This window comes from Mastomys coucha, unplaced genomic scaffold, assembly GCF_008632895.1.
Source record: "Mastomys coucha isolate ucsf_1 unplaced genomic scaffold, UCSF_Mcou_1 pScaffold22, whole genome shotgun sequence".
NCBI classification, from domain to species: domain Eukaryota; kingdom Metazoa; phylum Chordata; class Mammalia; order Rodentia; family Muridae; genus Mastomys; species Mastomys coucha.
In genome coordinates, this window is record NW_022196905.1 from 194,803,997 (window position 1) to 194,818,289 (window position 14,293).

The 14,293-nt window shown below is 35.5% G+C and overlaps 1 protein-coding gene across 7 annotated transcripts in view; it reads right to left on the minus strand.

Moving 5' to 3' along the window:
- Positions 1–14,293, minus strand: part of Wdr17 (WD repeat domain 17) — a 100,281-nt gene that overhangs the window by 55,437 nt on the left and 30,551 nt on the right. For 4 of the 7 annotated variants that reach the window (XM_031339831.1, XM_031339830.1, XM_031339829.1 and 1 more), the window contains 3 exons: positions 12,259–12,387; positions 9,347–9,530; positions 3,372–3,602 (listed from right to left, as the gene is read on the minus strand). In XM_031339831.1, the coding sequence (XP_031195691.1) occupies positions 3,372–3,602; positions 9,347–9,530; positions 12,259–12,381 (538 nt within the window). In that variant the 5' untranslated portion in view covers positions 12,382–12,387. The remainder of the gene's footprint in view (positions 1–3,371; positions 3,603–9,346; positions 9,531–12,258; positions 12,388–14,293) is intronic. The other 3 variants (XM_031339833.1, XM_031339832.1, XM_031339834.1) reach the window with 2 other exon arrangements.

Sequence of the window (14,293 nt, forward strand, 5' to 3'; positions counted from 1 at the left end):
GTTGGAAGAATTATAACTTCAAAGGGCATGCTTGTTTAAAAGCACAGTTACAGAGTGTGGGAAGACAGCTCAGTGCTTGCCTTAAAAGTAAAAGGATCTGAATTCAATCCCCAGAATTCTGGGCATGGTGGCACGTGGTTATAATCCTAGCATTTGGGAGGTAGAGACACATAGAGTCCTGGAGCTTGCTAGTCAGTTATTCTAGCTCTATGTGCAAGCTCCCTCCTGTGTGACAGCCTGTCTCAAAAATTAAGGCAATGGCCTCACTGAAGAATAATTCCTGAAGCTCTTCTCTGGCCTAGAAACATATGCCCTGCACACTAACATGCATCTGGAAAAACATACACTCACACACACATATACATGCATACTCACATACACACTTACTCATACACTCATAAGACATACACACACACACAAGACATTAACACACACACTCAAGACATTAACACACACACTCATGCACACACATTCACACACACTCATACAGACATGCACAGTTCCCATATATATATACACAAAGAGAAATTTGTACTTTATCAAAATAAGTACTACTTAAACATCTATTTGGTGTGATAAGAGTAATGTGCATAATAATATGAAATATAAAATTATTAATATAAAATAATATAATAATATTAAAAAGTCATAAAAAGACTTATTAGCTGAAAACTAACTAGCTGTTTCTTAAGGAACCTAGGTATTTACTCATGCCTATTAACTTTGTGGTCTTTCAAAAGTATTCTAATATATATATACATATACATATGTGTATATATATATATATATATAAAATTTATATACACATTTCTGGTGGCATTGCAAAAAGACACTGTCATTTACAAAATTCGTGCTTGAGAACTCACACAATTGAGTTACAAACCAAAGAACAAAAAAGCCAACAAAACTGACAAAAATGTAAAAATCTCTTATTGCTTTAAGTAAATTTGTGATTTTGTATTGGGCTCCATCCCTGGCTTCCCTAGGTCACTTCAGGTAGCCCACAGGCTTGGCTTGGACATGCCTGACTCATGTTGCTTTAAACTTCAATACCCTAAATGATAATAGATTATATTCATTACCTCTTTTCTGATGTTTTTATTGTAATAGGTAGATAAAAATCTTAAAGGTTTGTAGTCAGCTATCAGAAGAACATACTTGATAATATTTTATTGATATGTGCTATTAATGTTATGTTTTATTTATAAAGTCAGGTTTCATGGGCTATCAGACATGAAGAAAATCTTGTAATAGAAGTTTAGCAGCTTCTATACTAAAAACAGTAGTCAAAGGAAGGTAGGGATATCATACACCTGTTGATATTTTGATTTTGAGGTTAAATGTCTAAAGAAAAGGATAAAGAAATCAGTTTACTGTGCCCATAGGGAGAAAATATAAAACCAACAAAAAACACTCACAAAAAAAACTTCCATTAAATCTGATTCTTTATTGCTGTAAGAAAAGGTGAATATAAGGTACCTGTTAATTTTGTTTATTCTTTTTATTAGATATTTTCTTTATTTGCATTTTGAATGCTGGCCCCTTTCCCGGTTTCCCCTCTGAAAAAAAAACCCTGTTCCCTCCCCTGTCCCTCTGCTCACCAACCCACCCTCTCCTGCTTCCTGGCCCTGGCATTCTCCTACACTGGGGCATAGAACCTTCACAGGACCAAGGGCCTCTCCTCCCATTGATGACCAACTTGGCCATCCTCTGCTGTACATATGCTGCTGGAGTCATGAGTCCCATCACGTGTACTCTTTGGTTGGTAGTTTAGTCCCTGGGATCTCTGAGGGTACTAGTTAGTTCATATTGTTGTTTGTCCTAAGGGGTTGCAAACCCTTCAGCTCTTTGGGTCCTTTTCTTGAAAGATCACCTTTATCTACCCATTGATCCAGTCAATAGTTACATAGTATCAGAGAGTCAGGGTAGCTGAAAATGCAGTATGCTTTCCAAAGTTAACGGCACTTATTTCTGAGAGGAGAGAGTTTGAGGTGACTTTTAATTTTTGAGCTATATTTTATTATTGCTTATCTCTTAAAATGAATATAAATCCAGGCAATAATTCATAACAGGCCCAGTGAGTCCAGTTAAGTGACTAGGAGTTCAAAGATTTACTGTCACTGTCTCCGTGAAGGATAACACCTCACAGAGAACAGTGGTATGGCAGTATCTCTATCAAAAAGGGACATCATTTTATATATTATATAAGAAAACAATGTTACTTCCCAAATTAAAATTCTTCTTGATTTGACTTATTTTCAGTAAGTGCAGATATAAAGGGCTGACGTGAAAATTCGAAGCAATGACAAAGGATTGGAGGGGGTTAGTTCAAACAGTGCTGCACGAATGACAGGAAGGTGGCTGTGCGCTATGGTGTAGCATAAGTAAAGTGTACATCACATGAACCTTAGGATTCAGCCCAATCTGGGTAATAGTTTCATCAGTGTGCTTATACTAACATGTTGTCAAATTTGACTGGAAGCACTGCTATAATTAGCCACGTGGAGAGTCCTCCAAGGGCTCCTGTGAAGGTTTGGTCCACAGCCTGTGGTGCTGGGGGGAGGTAGTGGAGCTTTAAAAAAAAAATCAGACTCTGGCTTTCCAATATCAAATGGGCAGTTTCTAAAACATACATATGAATAACATTGTACATCTGACTGTATTGTATTTAGGAATATATATTGTGCCCGTAGGGAGAAAATATAAATTTCTCATATATGCACATAACAATTAATGATAAAAGAGTTCATGAATTTGAAAGAGGGTGTGTGAGTGTTTTGGAAGAAGGAAAGGGAAAGGGAAAATTATGAAATTACATTGTAATCACAAAAATAAGAGAAAAATATTTTTTAAAAAACAGGTTTTACTAGGAAGTTTTAGATTACTAGGAGCATGCCTTTGAAGTGGAGACTGGGATTAATTTTTCTTCCTCTTCTCTTTTCCACACCCAGCCACATGAGGAATAAGATTTTTCTGACATAAGTTCTGCCTGATGTGTAATATGCTCATATAGGTTCAAAGCAATGAGGATAATTGATTAGAGACTGAAACCTGCCACATTGTGAGTCAAACTGTGAGCCAACTTCTTCTGTTCAAGTTGTTTTGTTCTTTGGTTTGTAAGTCAATTGTGTGGTTTTCAAGCACGAATTTTGTAAATGACAATATCTTTTTGCAATACCAGAAGATTAGATACACCCAACAGCATTCACATTTCAGGTTCTTCTGTTTTGTTTCCATGGTTTGAATTTATATGTGTGTGTGTGTGTGTGTGTGTGTGTGTGTGTGTGTGACTAATACATGCATGCAAATATGCAAATAAGAAAGTGTATTTGCTAAGAAAATAGACAGGATCAAGCCAATTAAATACTTACCAGGCTGAAAAATTGATATGCTTCCATCCATATGGCCAAATGCAACTTTTCCTTTCTTTTGGGTGTGCCACCTAAATATGCAAATGTCAGACACAAAACTGTGGGCTTCTTTGTGTACAGACACTCCACTATCTGGTCCGGAGATGGTCCAAATGAGGAGAGGACCCTTCTGGGAAGCAAATGCCACAGCATCGTCTGTGTTCCAGCACCAGCCAAGACAGGCAGGTGTCTCTGGAAAAGATCAAACAAGAACATGCATGATAGAAAGGTGGGTGAAAGATTTGTACAACCGTTGTTGGCATTCCAAATTCACAAAAATTGAAATATAAGAATTACTTCATTATTTTAAAAACCAACCAACTTCTTGATTGGGAATTGTCCTTATAAGAGAGTCCTAAGAACTATAGGTGATATACATAAGGAATACTGACTCATTTAGTCTACCATTTTTGATGTTTGGAATATGCAAGGTTACTCATTATGCTATTGTGTGGAGCTGGTGACAACTTTAACATTTAACAAAGAGGCAAATCTAATACTCATTTCCACTACACAGGTTTGTTTACGAGGGAAAAAAAACGAATTGAAATGAAAACCACACAGGTACAATACTGTATGTGGAAGATCAAAAATTTTACTGGACAGCAATTTTTCCTTTGCTGAAGTTCAATTTCCAAATATATGAAGTCTAAGATACCGCAAGAACTGACATTGATTCCAAAAATGACAGCACTTAAAAATGTATAAATACAGTATTAAATGTTTAATTTTCAAATTAGGGAGGTGTTGAGAAAGAACCTGGAGGGGTTAGCAGTAAGCCTTTGAAAATTTTCGATGAAAAAATTAAATAGAATTTACCCAAACTGTTATCACAGACATTCAATTCTTTTACAAAGGCCAGTGAAGAAGTCCTTTTAAATTGTACATCCAGGGACATGGGAAACTATGGTTGATAAACTAAAGTCTTATTCAGAAATATATCAGATACAAATAAAGTTTGATAAGTAATACTTGACAAAGCTGGGAATGTCTGTACTTCTGAAGTGCACTTATTTATTTATTTTTTTATTATTCTTTTGAGGCAGAGTTTTTCTGTGTAGCCATGGTTGCCCCTGGAACTTACTCTGCAGACCACGATGGTCTCAAAAGGCATGCTCCACTGCTTCGTGGCTAAAGGTTGTTTTGTTTTGTTTTGTCTTTATGCTTTTTAAAGTTGATTTAACTTTTATGGCATTATGATGAGAAAAGTTACATGATTTCAAGTTATCTGAATTTGTTAATATTTAAAGAACATATTTTAAGTAAATAGAATTAAATCACATTTTTGTTTCCGTTTTGTACCCCAACTTCTCCCATAGACCCCCTCTTCAACACCTACACTATCTTTTTTTGTCATATTCCTTGAAATTTATAAAATATTATAACAATAAAAATTAGTATTATAAAAGTTGTTTGATATAAATCAACAATCAATTTAACAGTGTTATGTAGATGCTTGTCTACAGCAATACTGAAAATACATACATTTTTCTCAATATAAATTTTAAATAACTCCAAGCATATTAACTGTATATTTGAAAATAATACATCACTACCAGTATTTTTTAAAATGAACATAAATATATAAAGTCTTTTTGTTTGTTTTGTATTTAGTACAGCTTAAAATCTTGGCTCTTACTGTGGTACAAGCCCAAAATAAGAACAATCTTTAGAAATTGGGTTTCATTGTAATAAGGCTGTACTTCAATGATCCTTACATCACCAAAGGATTTTTACCTCCATCATAGATAAGCTGAGAGTTGACAGTTCTGCTGCTCCAAGGAATGAATTATAGGCATAATTTTTGGATACAGACTTCCTGCTATGGTTAAAGCTAATTGACTTGAGTGAGTGACTTTATTCTCAGCCCACAGAGAACAGGTTACATTCATTTAAGAAATGGTGGGTATATTAAGATGGTCTATCCATAAAGTCATTCACCAACTGTTTCAATGAACAATGGTTCTGCTTGGAGGGTGGCACAGACATTAGGTGAGGGTAAGAATCTGGTTTGTTGGCTGTGATAATTTGGAAAAGCATTCATCTCAGAGAAAGAGTAACTTATAAAGTCATCTTCTTCAAACTTGATACAATAGTTACAAACATCAAGCAAAGCATTCAGTCTCACTCTTTGTTGTTCTCTTACAAGCCACCTCCCAAGTTAATTGTCTACATTTCTTTTGGCTGTATAAATACTTTTGAAATATGTAAGCTATTCTGAAAACCATAGTATAGTGTAAAAACATGAAATAAACAATACTACTAATAGAGAGGCTGAGATAGGAGAAGCAAGATTTCAAGAACATTATGTGGAACCCAGCAAGACACTGTCACATACAAACAAGCAGAAAGTGATATGGATTGTACAATATTGGACGTATTTCTCCAATTACCAAATTAGAGAGACAATTGGATAACAGTCAACAAATTTCTAATTCCTCACATTTTTGGATTTCAATCGATTAGGATATATTGTTAATATTAATTTTCATATTAAGATATTAAGAAAAAGTAACTGTTACTTCCTGTTGTTTTTGTTGTAAGAGGTTGAATTAGGTTTGTGTGGGTTTGTTGAAAGATTACTTTCTTGCTTCTTCTAGGGTGTAGTTTTGCTCCTTATGTTGGTGTTTTCCATCTATTTTCCTTTAGGGCTGGATTTTGTGGAATGATATTGTGTAAATTTCATTTTGGCATGAAATATCTTGTTTTCTCCATCTATGGTAATTGAGAGTTTTGCTGGGTACAGTAGCCTGGGCTGGCATTTGTGTTCTCTTAGGGTCTGTATGACACCTGCCCAGGATCTTGTAGCTTTCACAGTCTCTGGTGAGAAATCTGGTGTACTTCTGATAGGTCTGCCTTTATATGTTACTTTACCTTTTTCCCTTACTGCTTTTAAAATTCTTTCTTTGTTTTGTGGATTTAGTGTTTTGATTATTATGTGACGGGAGGAATTTATTTTCTGGTCCAGTCTATTTGGAGTTCTATAAGCTTCTTGTATATTCATGGGCATCTCTTTCTTTGGTTAGGGAAGTTTTCTTCTATAATTTTGTTGAAGATATTTACTGGTCCATTACCTTGGGAGTTTTCACTCTCTTCTTTACCTCCTTAGGTTTGGTCTTCTCATTGCATCCTGGATTTCCTGGATGTTCTGTGTTAGGAGCTTTTTGCTTTTTGCATTTTCTTTGACTGTTGTGTCAATGTTTTCTGTGGTGTCTTCTGTCCCTGAGATTCTTTCTTCTATCTCTTGTGTTCTGTTGCATCTATGACTCCTGATTTCTTTCCTAGGTTTTCTATCTCCAGGGTTGTCGCTCTTTCTGATTTCTTTATTGTTTCTATTTCCATTTTTTGATTCTGTATGGTTTTGTTCATTTCCTTTACCTGTTTGATTGTGTTTTCCTGTAGTTTTTAAAGGGATTTTTTTTTATTTCCTCTTGAAGGGCTTCTAGCTGTTTACCTGTGTTCTCCTGTATTTCGTTGAGGGAGTTATTTATGTCTTTCTTAAAATCCTGTATCATTATCATGAGACATGATTTTATATCTGAATCTTGCTTTCCTGGTGTGATGGTATGTCCAGGACTTGCTATGGTAGGAGTATTGGGTTCTGATGATACCAAGTAACCTTGGTTTATGCTATTTATTTTCTTACGCTTGCCCCCCACCATCTGGTTATCTCTAGTGCTACCTGCCCTTGCTAAATCTGACTGGAGCCTGTCCTTCCTGTGATCCTGGTTGTATCAGAACTCCTCAGAGTCAAGCTGTCTCTATGATCCTATGATTCTGGTATCCTGTGATCCTGGGCTTGTTAGAGCGCCTGGGAGTGGAGCTTCCTCTGGGTGTTGTGAGACTGGCTGAGGAGTTTGCACTCAAGGTCTGCTTAGGGTCCAGGCTCAGACAGACAGGAAGGAACCAATACCACTGGGCTGTCGGAGTTCCTGAGTGTGTGGGTCCTGCTGATCCTAACTCCCAGTGTTAGGACAGATGTTGTGTCCTCCTCACCTCTGACCCTGGGCGTGTTAGAACGTTTGGGAAAGGAGTGTCCTCTGGGTGTTGTGGGACTGGCTTCGGAGTTTGTGCCCAAGGTCTTGTGCCAAGACCTTGTGTTTTTTGTTTTGTTTTGTTTTGTTTTAAGATAGCTATGTAGCTATGTAGCTTTGGATGTCCTGAACTCATTATGTAGACCAGGCTGGCCTCAAATTCACAGGGATAGACCTGCCCCTGCCTCGAAAGTACTAGGATTAAAGGCACGCACCACCATGCCCAGTCTAAATTTTTATTTCCAAACATAAGCTAGTACAGTTCTTGTGCTATGACTTTAAGAGAACAATGCATTGCGTATCTTCAATTTCTTTATCTTGAAGTTAATTTATTAACTTCAGGTAGAGTTTTTATGTTATATAAGGTTATTTACAAAAATGTAAAGTATCAGGTATAAGCACTGTAATTATGTAAACAATACTTATAGGACTTTTGACTAACATTATTAGAAAATATGGAGATATACGAAACCTCCTAACGGAAGCCACAAATAGCCATTTTTACATCACAGTGCTCATTGCTGGAAGTAATGTGGATTTTGATTCCTCAGTGACATGCTAAAAACCCAAGAATACCAATCAACTATATTAATGGAAGTTCATTAAATGGCTGACTTTATAAATATCTTTCTCAAAGGTTGATGAAAGGTTTGAGAAATATCTTTCTCAAACGTTACTTACTGTCTAATAAGTGGTTATACTAAGTGATATCAAACAGACTATATGAATTTCCAAATAAAATGTACTTCTTACAGTTGAAAATTACTCTAATTTTGGAATTAACTCAAAAACACCATTGAGTAATAAAATTGGTTCCTTTTACTAATCTTTTAAACATTTTTAATGATCTAAATTTAAAAGACACTATACTAAATCTATTAAATGCGGCTAAACATTAACAAGGGCATTATCGTTACAGAAAACATAGGGATGAATGTGCATGAAATATCAATATTGCAATTATATGTTAGAATATAGTAAAGACATTTTGAATAAAATTAAGTCAGTGCAATAGTTGTGTCTCAGTATTCAATCTCAAAATTATTTATGTGAGTTTTAAAAGAAACTGAATATGGAATTATATCTAGAAATATCTTACATAATTATAAATAATCACTGAACTATCATTGGTACTGAAAAATAAAGGGAATTATTATATTTAGCATAAAATGATTAGTTATATATTAATTATATATTTAATTAAGTATATTACAGTTAAAATGAAAGAATTCTCAAAGTTGAGTAGAAGAAAGGATTGTGGCCAGTAGTAATGGCATGCCTTTAATCCCAGCACTTGGGAGGCAGAAGCAGGTGGATCTCTGTAAGTTCAAGGCTAGCCTGGTCTACAAAGGTAGTTCTAGGACATCCAGGGCTTCACAGAGAAACCTCAAACAAACAAACAAACAAACAAAAAGCTAGTGATATTACTGAGTTCCTAGATACCTGTTTCTAGAAACAAGTTTGCATCTCTACCAAGTCACACAGAAAGTCACAAAACATGCTCGTCAGGGTATTAGGTAGATGGGTACTAACTTCACATATTGTCCATATTTGTTAAAGATTAGAATACACTAATGAACAGGCAAGCCCTGTTATTTACCTAATTATTTTTTCTAGTTTTGTTTATGCATTTATTCTGGAAATTTCCATATTAGATTTGAATGTTAATTTAATTGTTTATTATTGGCTACATCTTTAGTTAATCATACCTCCTATGGAATTTAGAGAGATTTTGTTTCAGTTCTGTATCTCTAAACTTGTCATCGCATGAAACATATTATTATACATGTTACTACTAGAAATTTTAAATATTCTTTTAAAACCTAAATTAATTAAACAACTTGTGATTGTTGAAATATAAACAATTTTACTTGATAAAATACATTTTAGGGACAAATGTACCTTTGATGTTGTCGAGTTTAGCAATGACTTTTTGCTCGGCCACGTTCCAAATGATCACTAAGTTATCGGTACTGCCGCTTGCAAACAGGTCAGGGTTATGTGGACACCATGAAATTGCCGTGATTGTTTTTTTATGTTCCGACATAATTGCATGAAGTTTGAATTCATTATAACGGTGATCCAACTAAAACAAAGCATGTCAAACAGTTGAGTTCTTCTTTTTAAATAACATGCTCTTGATTAGTAATCACATTATATAAAACAGAAGCTATGCACAGAAATACTGGTTTACAGAGTAATAAATATGAATTCATGTCATGCCTTGGTTTTCATTCAATGAATTCAGTAAGCTGAGAGAAACCATTTGAAAACAGAGGAAACAAAGATTTCATATTATCGGTAGGAAAGTAAATGTTTAAATTTTAAACATGCATATTTTATATTTTATTGCATTTTTATCAATGCATTTATGAAATGTAAAACCTTTTTTAACTTGAGAGGCAGAGGCAGGCAGATCTCTGAGTTCGAGGCCAGTCTGGTCTGCAGAGCAAGATCCAGGACAGCCAGGGGCACAGGGAGAAACCCATTCTTGAAAACAAACAAATGAATACCAATAAAACAAAAGGTTTATTTTTACAATATTTGAACAAAAATTAGTTTAAGTAAACAACCTTTTTTTTTTTTACAGAAAAAACATGAATGGGTCTTAAAGTCTATTTTAAAAATCAGTTAGTTAAAAAGAACCACTTGACTGTTTTTTAAACAACTTTTAAAAAGTTTTCAATCATGTTTGAAAATGATTCTCTAAAATATTAAAATGTTTATTTTTTTTAAACATTTATTGTTTTTTATTATCTCTGTGAGTATAATGCATATGGTTATTGTCTCCCACTAGGCTCTCTATCTGTCTTTTCTAGATGCATGACTGTGTGTGTGCATGTGTGTGTGTGCGTGCGTGCATGCGTGCGTGCATGTGTGTGTGTGTGTGTGTGTGTGTGTGTGTGATTATTTATTTTAACCAGGACCATCTGTGTGAGTGCTGGATTAGGATAATCTACTGGAACCTGGTGGGGTCAACAGTGGCTCCACAAGGGAATGTATTGAATGCCCCTTTCTCTTGATGTATCTGACAGGTCCCAGAGAAACTCAGGACAAATGGGTAACTTGGTGGTACCTATTAGCATACCAAAGTGTGGCTAACTCTGTGATGGGTATTAGAGCTCTCTCAGCAAGTCTCTATTACAGAGTCCTGGCTTGCCTTCTACTCTAAACCTAACCTGTCAGTCCCAGGAGCCTCCATTCCCTTTCCCCAGCTTCGCTTTCCTATGTAAGTCTGCCATTTTAGACAGGAGCTCTCTTGGCTTCTAGTGTCTCTCCATGTCTCTCTGTCTGTGTCTCTGTCTCTCAATCTCTGTCTCTCTCTGTCTCTCAGTCTGTCTCTCTCTCCCTCTCCCTCTCCCTCTCCCTCTCCCTCTCTCTCTCTCTCTCTCTCTCACTCTCATTCTCTCTCATTCTATGAAATAATTCAGGTATTAGTTTTTAAACTATTAATGGTATAATAGACGGGTTATATATTCTGGGTGGCTTTATTGTATTTGCATGGGTACGTGGATGACATGAATTCACCACTTTTCCTATTTCATTTATAAATTCTTCCATTAATTACTTCACGATTTAGTTTCTTGTTAATTTGTCACTTGGATTTATTATGTTTTATACCTTCATTAAGGTTGGTCTTTTTCTTTTTACATACCAGAGAATCTTTGCAGTATGTTTTATAGTGTAAAAAAATAATCATTAAAGATTATATTTTTCTTTCACCACATGCTTAAAGTAAAATCCTACTTGACAATATTAGCCTATGGTTTCCTATGTGGTCAAACCTCTTGTCTTGTCATTGCTCTAGCTTGGCCTAATGCTCTCCCCACTGATTTTCTCACTTTTATTTACTCACCATCCCAGCTTATGACTTCAAAAGCCACTCCTCCAAAATACATTTTCAGCCCAAGCTCCTTAAATCCACAACTCCCCCCCAAAACTTTGCCTGTATCATCGAGTCTGTCCCGGTGTATATTTCATAATCCATGTAACACTTCCTGAATCCATTTGAATACGTAATCCCCTCTCAGGCTCTTGCTCTTTTTCAGAGCATGAGGTCTGTAAGGAGGAACAGCCTCATTTGCTCCTGGTTGCATTTCTATCATCAGATTCAGAAGACACTCAAGAACAAGCCCTCATGTTATTGCTCAGTATTTCAATATCTTCTCCTTTCTGCTTTACTAATAAGGCCACAGTGAATATCTTGACATATCAAATTTTGAGTAATATCATAGCCATTTCCTAAGACTTCTCATCTGTATTTTTGTCTCTTTCTATAACTATAGCTTTTCTTGGATAATTTTTGATAACATGAGCATTTATATCTGGCTAGCATTGCAAGTGATAATCATTTTAAGTTGTATTATTTAAAGAGATTTTATTTTTTGCACATGTATGTATATGTATGTGAGTCTGTGTGGGCACATATAAATACAGTGCTCATGGAGGCCAGAGAAGTACATCAGATCCTCTGTAGCTGGAATTATAGCCCATTGTTAGTTTTGTTGTGGGCTCTGGAAAACTCAGGTTCTTTGGAAGAGCAGTAAGTGTTCTTAACCACAGACACATTTCTTCACTTCCTAATAATAATTTTAAGCACTTTCTATTCATATACCATAATTTTAAAAGCAGTTTAGATAGGATTTAAAAATACAAATTTAATTAAGGTCAATGTCATTGCTTCTAATTTACACAGCTAATGTACATATTCAAAGGGAAAATACAAGTATCAATTAAGTAAGTTAATGCAAATATTAGTCAAAAATAACTATGTGCACTATAATCATAAATTAAAATAATCCGTGCTATTAGACCTGGTATATATAGATGGCCAGAGTTGCGCAGTATGCAAACCGGTCTCCGTTGGCAGCACATACATCTTTGTTCCATGGCTGACATCCAGCAGCCAGCAGTCCCACTTGCCTGACCTGGGACATGGTTGCCTTAAAAGCAAATTTGAAGAAATGTCAATCATTTTCATTATTTGATAAACTTTATAATTTTATCTTTCTTAATATATGCCCTTACACACTGAAAATATATTCCTGGTAATATTAATCTCAACTTAATATTTTCAGATGTATGTAGTTTAAAACACTAATATGGCTAAAAGCAGGCAATTTGAGATAGAAGGGGAGATCATAAAATGATGAATGGCAAAGACCTAGACCAATGCGGGAATGTTTCAGGGCTGGTGAGGAGAAGAGGACAAGTAAATATGTATCTATCCACATGGTTTTAGAACCACTGAAGAAGGTCATGCATGTGGCCAGGTAGGCAGAGCATCCCTGAAAAACAGAAACACCTGGAATTTCCCATGACCTATACCAATTTTCAAATATTGACAATTCAGTTAAGGTAGCAAATTCAAACTTGAAGGACATTGTGCCAGTGTTGGGACAACTGTGACCTATTTCATTGAGCCTGCTGTTTTTACATTGATCTTTATCGTGGGAAGTGTGTGTGTGTGTGCATTTGAAGTATAAATGTCAGATAATCAGATAAACAAGCTGGAAGAGCAACACCAACCATTGTTGTGAGGGAGAAAAAAAAATCCCTAGAAACTGTATTTGAACATCACTAGTAATGTGACAGGAGAATAAATGTTTAATTCGTTTTCTTTTCCATTGCTGTGATACAGTAACCCAAGAATAGCAACGTAAGTAAGGAAGAGGCTATTTTAGCTTACAGCTCCAGGTTGGAGTCCATTGTAGCTGGGGAGCCACAGAGGCAGAAGCTGGAGGGAACCTGTCCTATCACATCCATAATCCTGGACAAATAGCAATGAACGTAAGCATGCTACTACTGTTCACCTTCAATCTCTCTACTTACACAGCCCAGGTCCAACCCATAATTAAGATGGGTCTTCCCACATCAATTAATCAAGAAAAATCTCCTCCAGGCATGCCCCACGGCCCATCTGCCAGTTGATTTTGGAGTCAAGTGGACAATTAACAGTAACCATGTCAACAACCCTCTGAAACAACGAACTGCAATATAGCAAATGGTACCCAGAACAGAAACCAAGAATGTGAAATGAAGACTAGCTCTATTCCAGGTATGACTATGAACTAGAATCCAGCGTGAACCTTGGGTGGCTGTTTCTAGCAGCTACATTTTGGTATGTTAATAATTTCCTCTGATGCACAAAACTTACTTTTCAAAAATAGACTCCTATAAGTACATCTTTTTCTTTGGATGACTGTGTTTCTTGTGTAACTCACAAGGTAGTGACTTATTCATCATTGTAAATTTTCTCCTATGATTTTATTCTAAGACTTTTAATTTTTTTATGTAGGACTCCTCTGCAATTCCACATGAATGTTAGATTTTTTTTTTTTAATTTCTGCAAAAAACATCGTTTAGATTTTGGAAGGGAATACACTGAACTTAAACCCTACACTGTCATCTTAACTACATGAGATGTGCTTTTATTTATGTCTTTGATTTCTTTAAGCATTGTTTTGTTATAACAATGTGTATTTTTAATATTTTATGAGTATTTTACAACTGTGGTTAAGCTATGTATTGGATATTTTATAATTTTGAAGCCATGATAATTGGAAAAGTTGCCCTGATTTGAGCTTGCAGCATTTTTCATGCCTCAGCTTCTCAGGGGATTGTCAGAGCAAGCCATTACACCTGTTTGTTTGAAGGCTTTAGATTACTGGTCCAACCTACTTACTAATTGTGGGGCTATTTATAGTTTGTGTTTCTTCATGGTGTGATACTGGTTGCTTTTCTATTTCTTTGAAATTTTCAGACCATTTAGTTAATTTGTTTGGGTATTCCTATCTCTAGTACTGTTCACAATAATTTTAATTTCTATAGGAGTATCTTTTTTTTTTT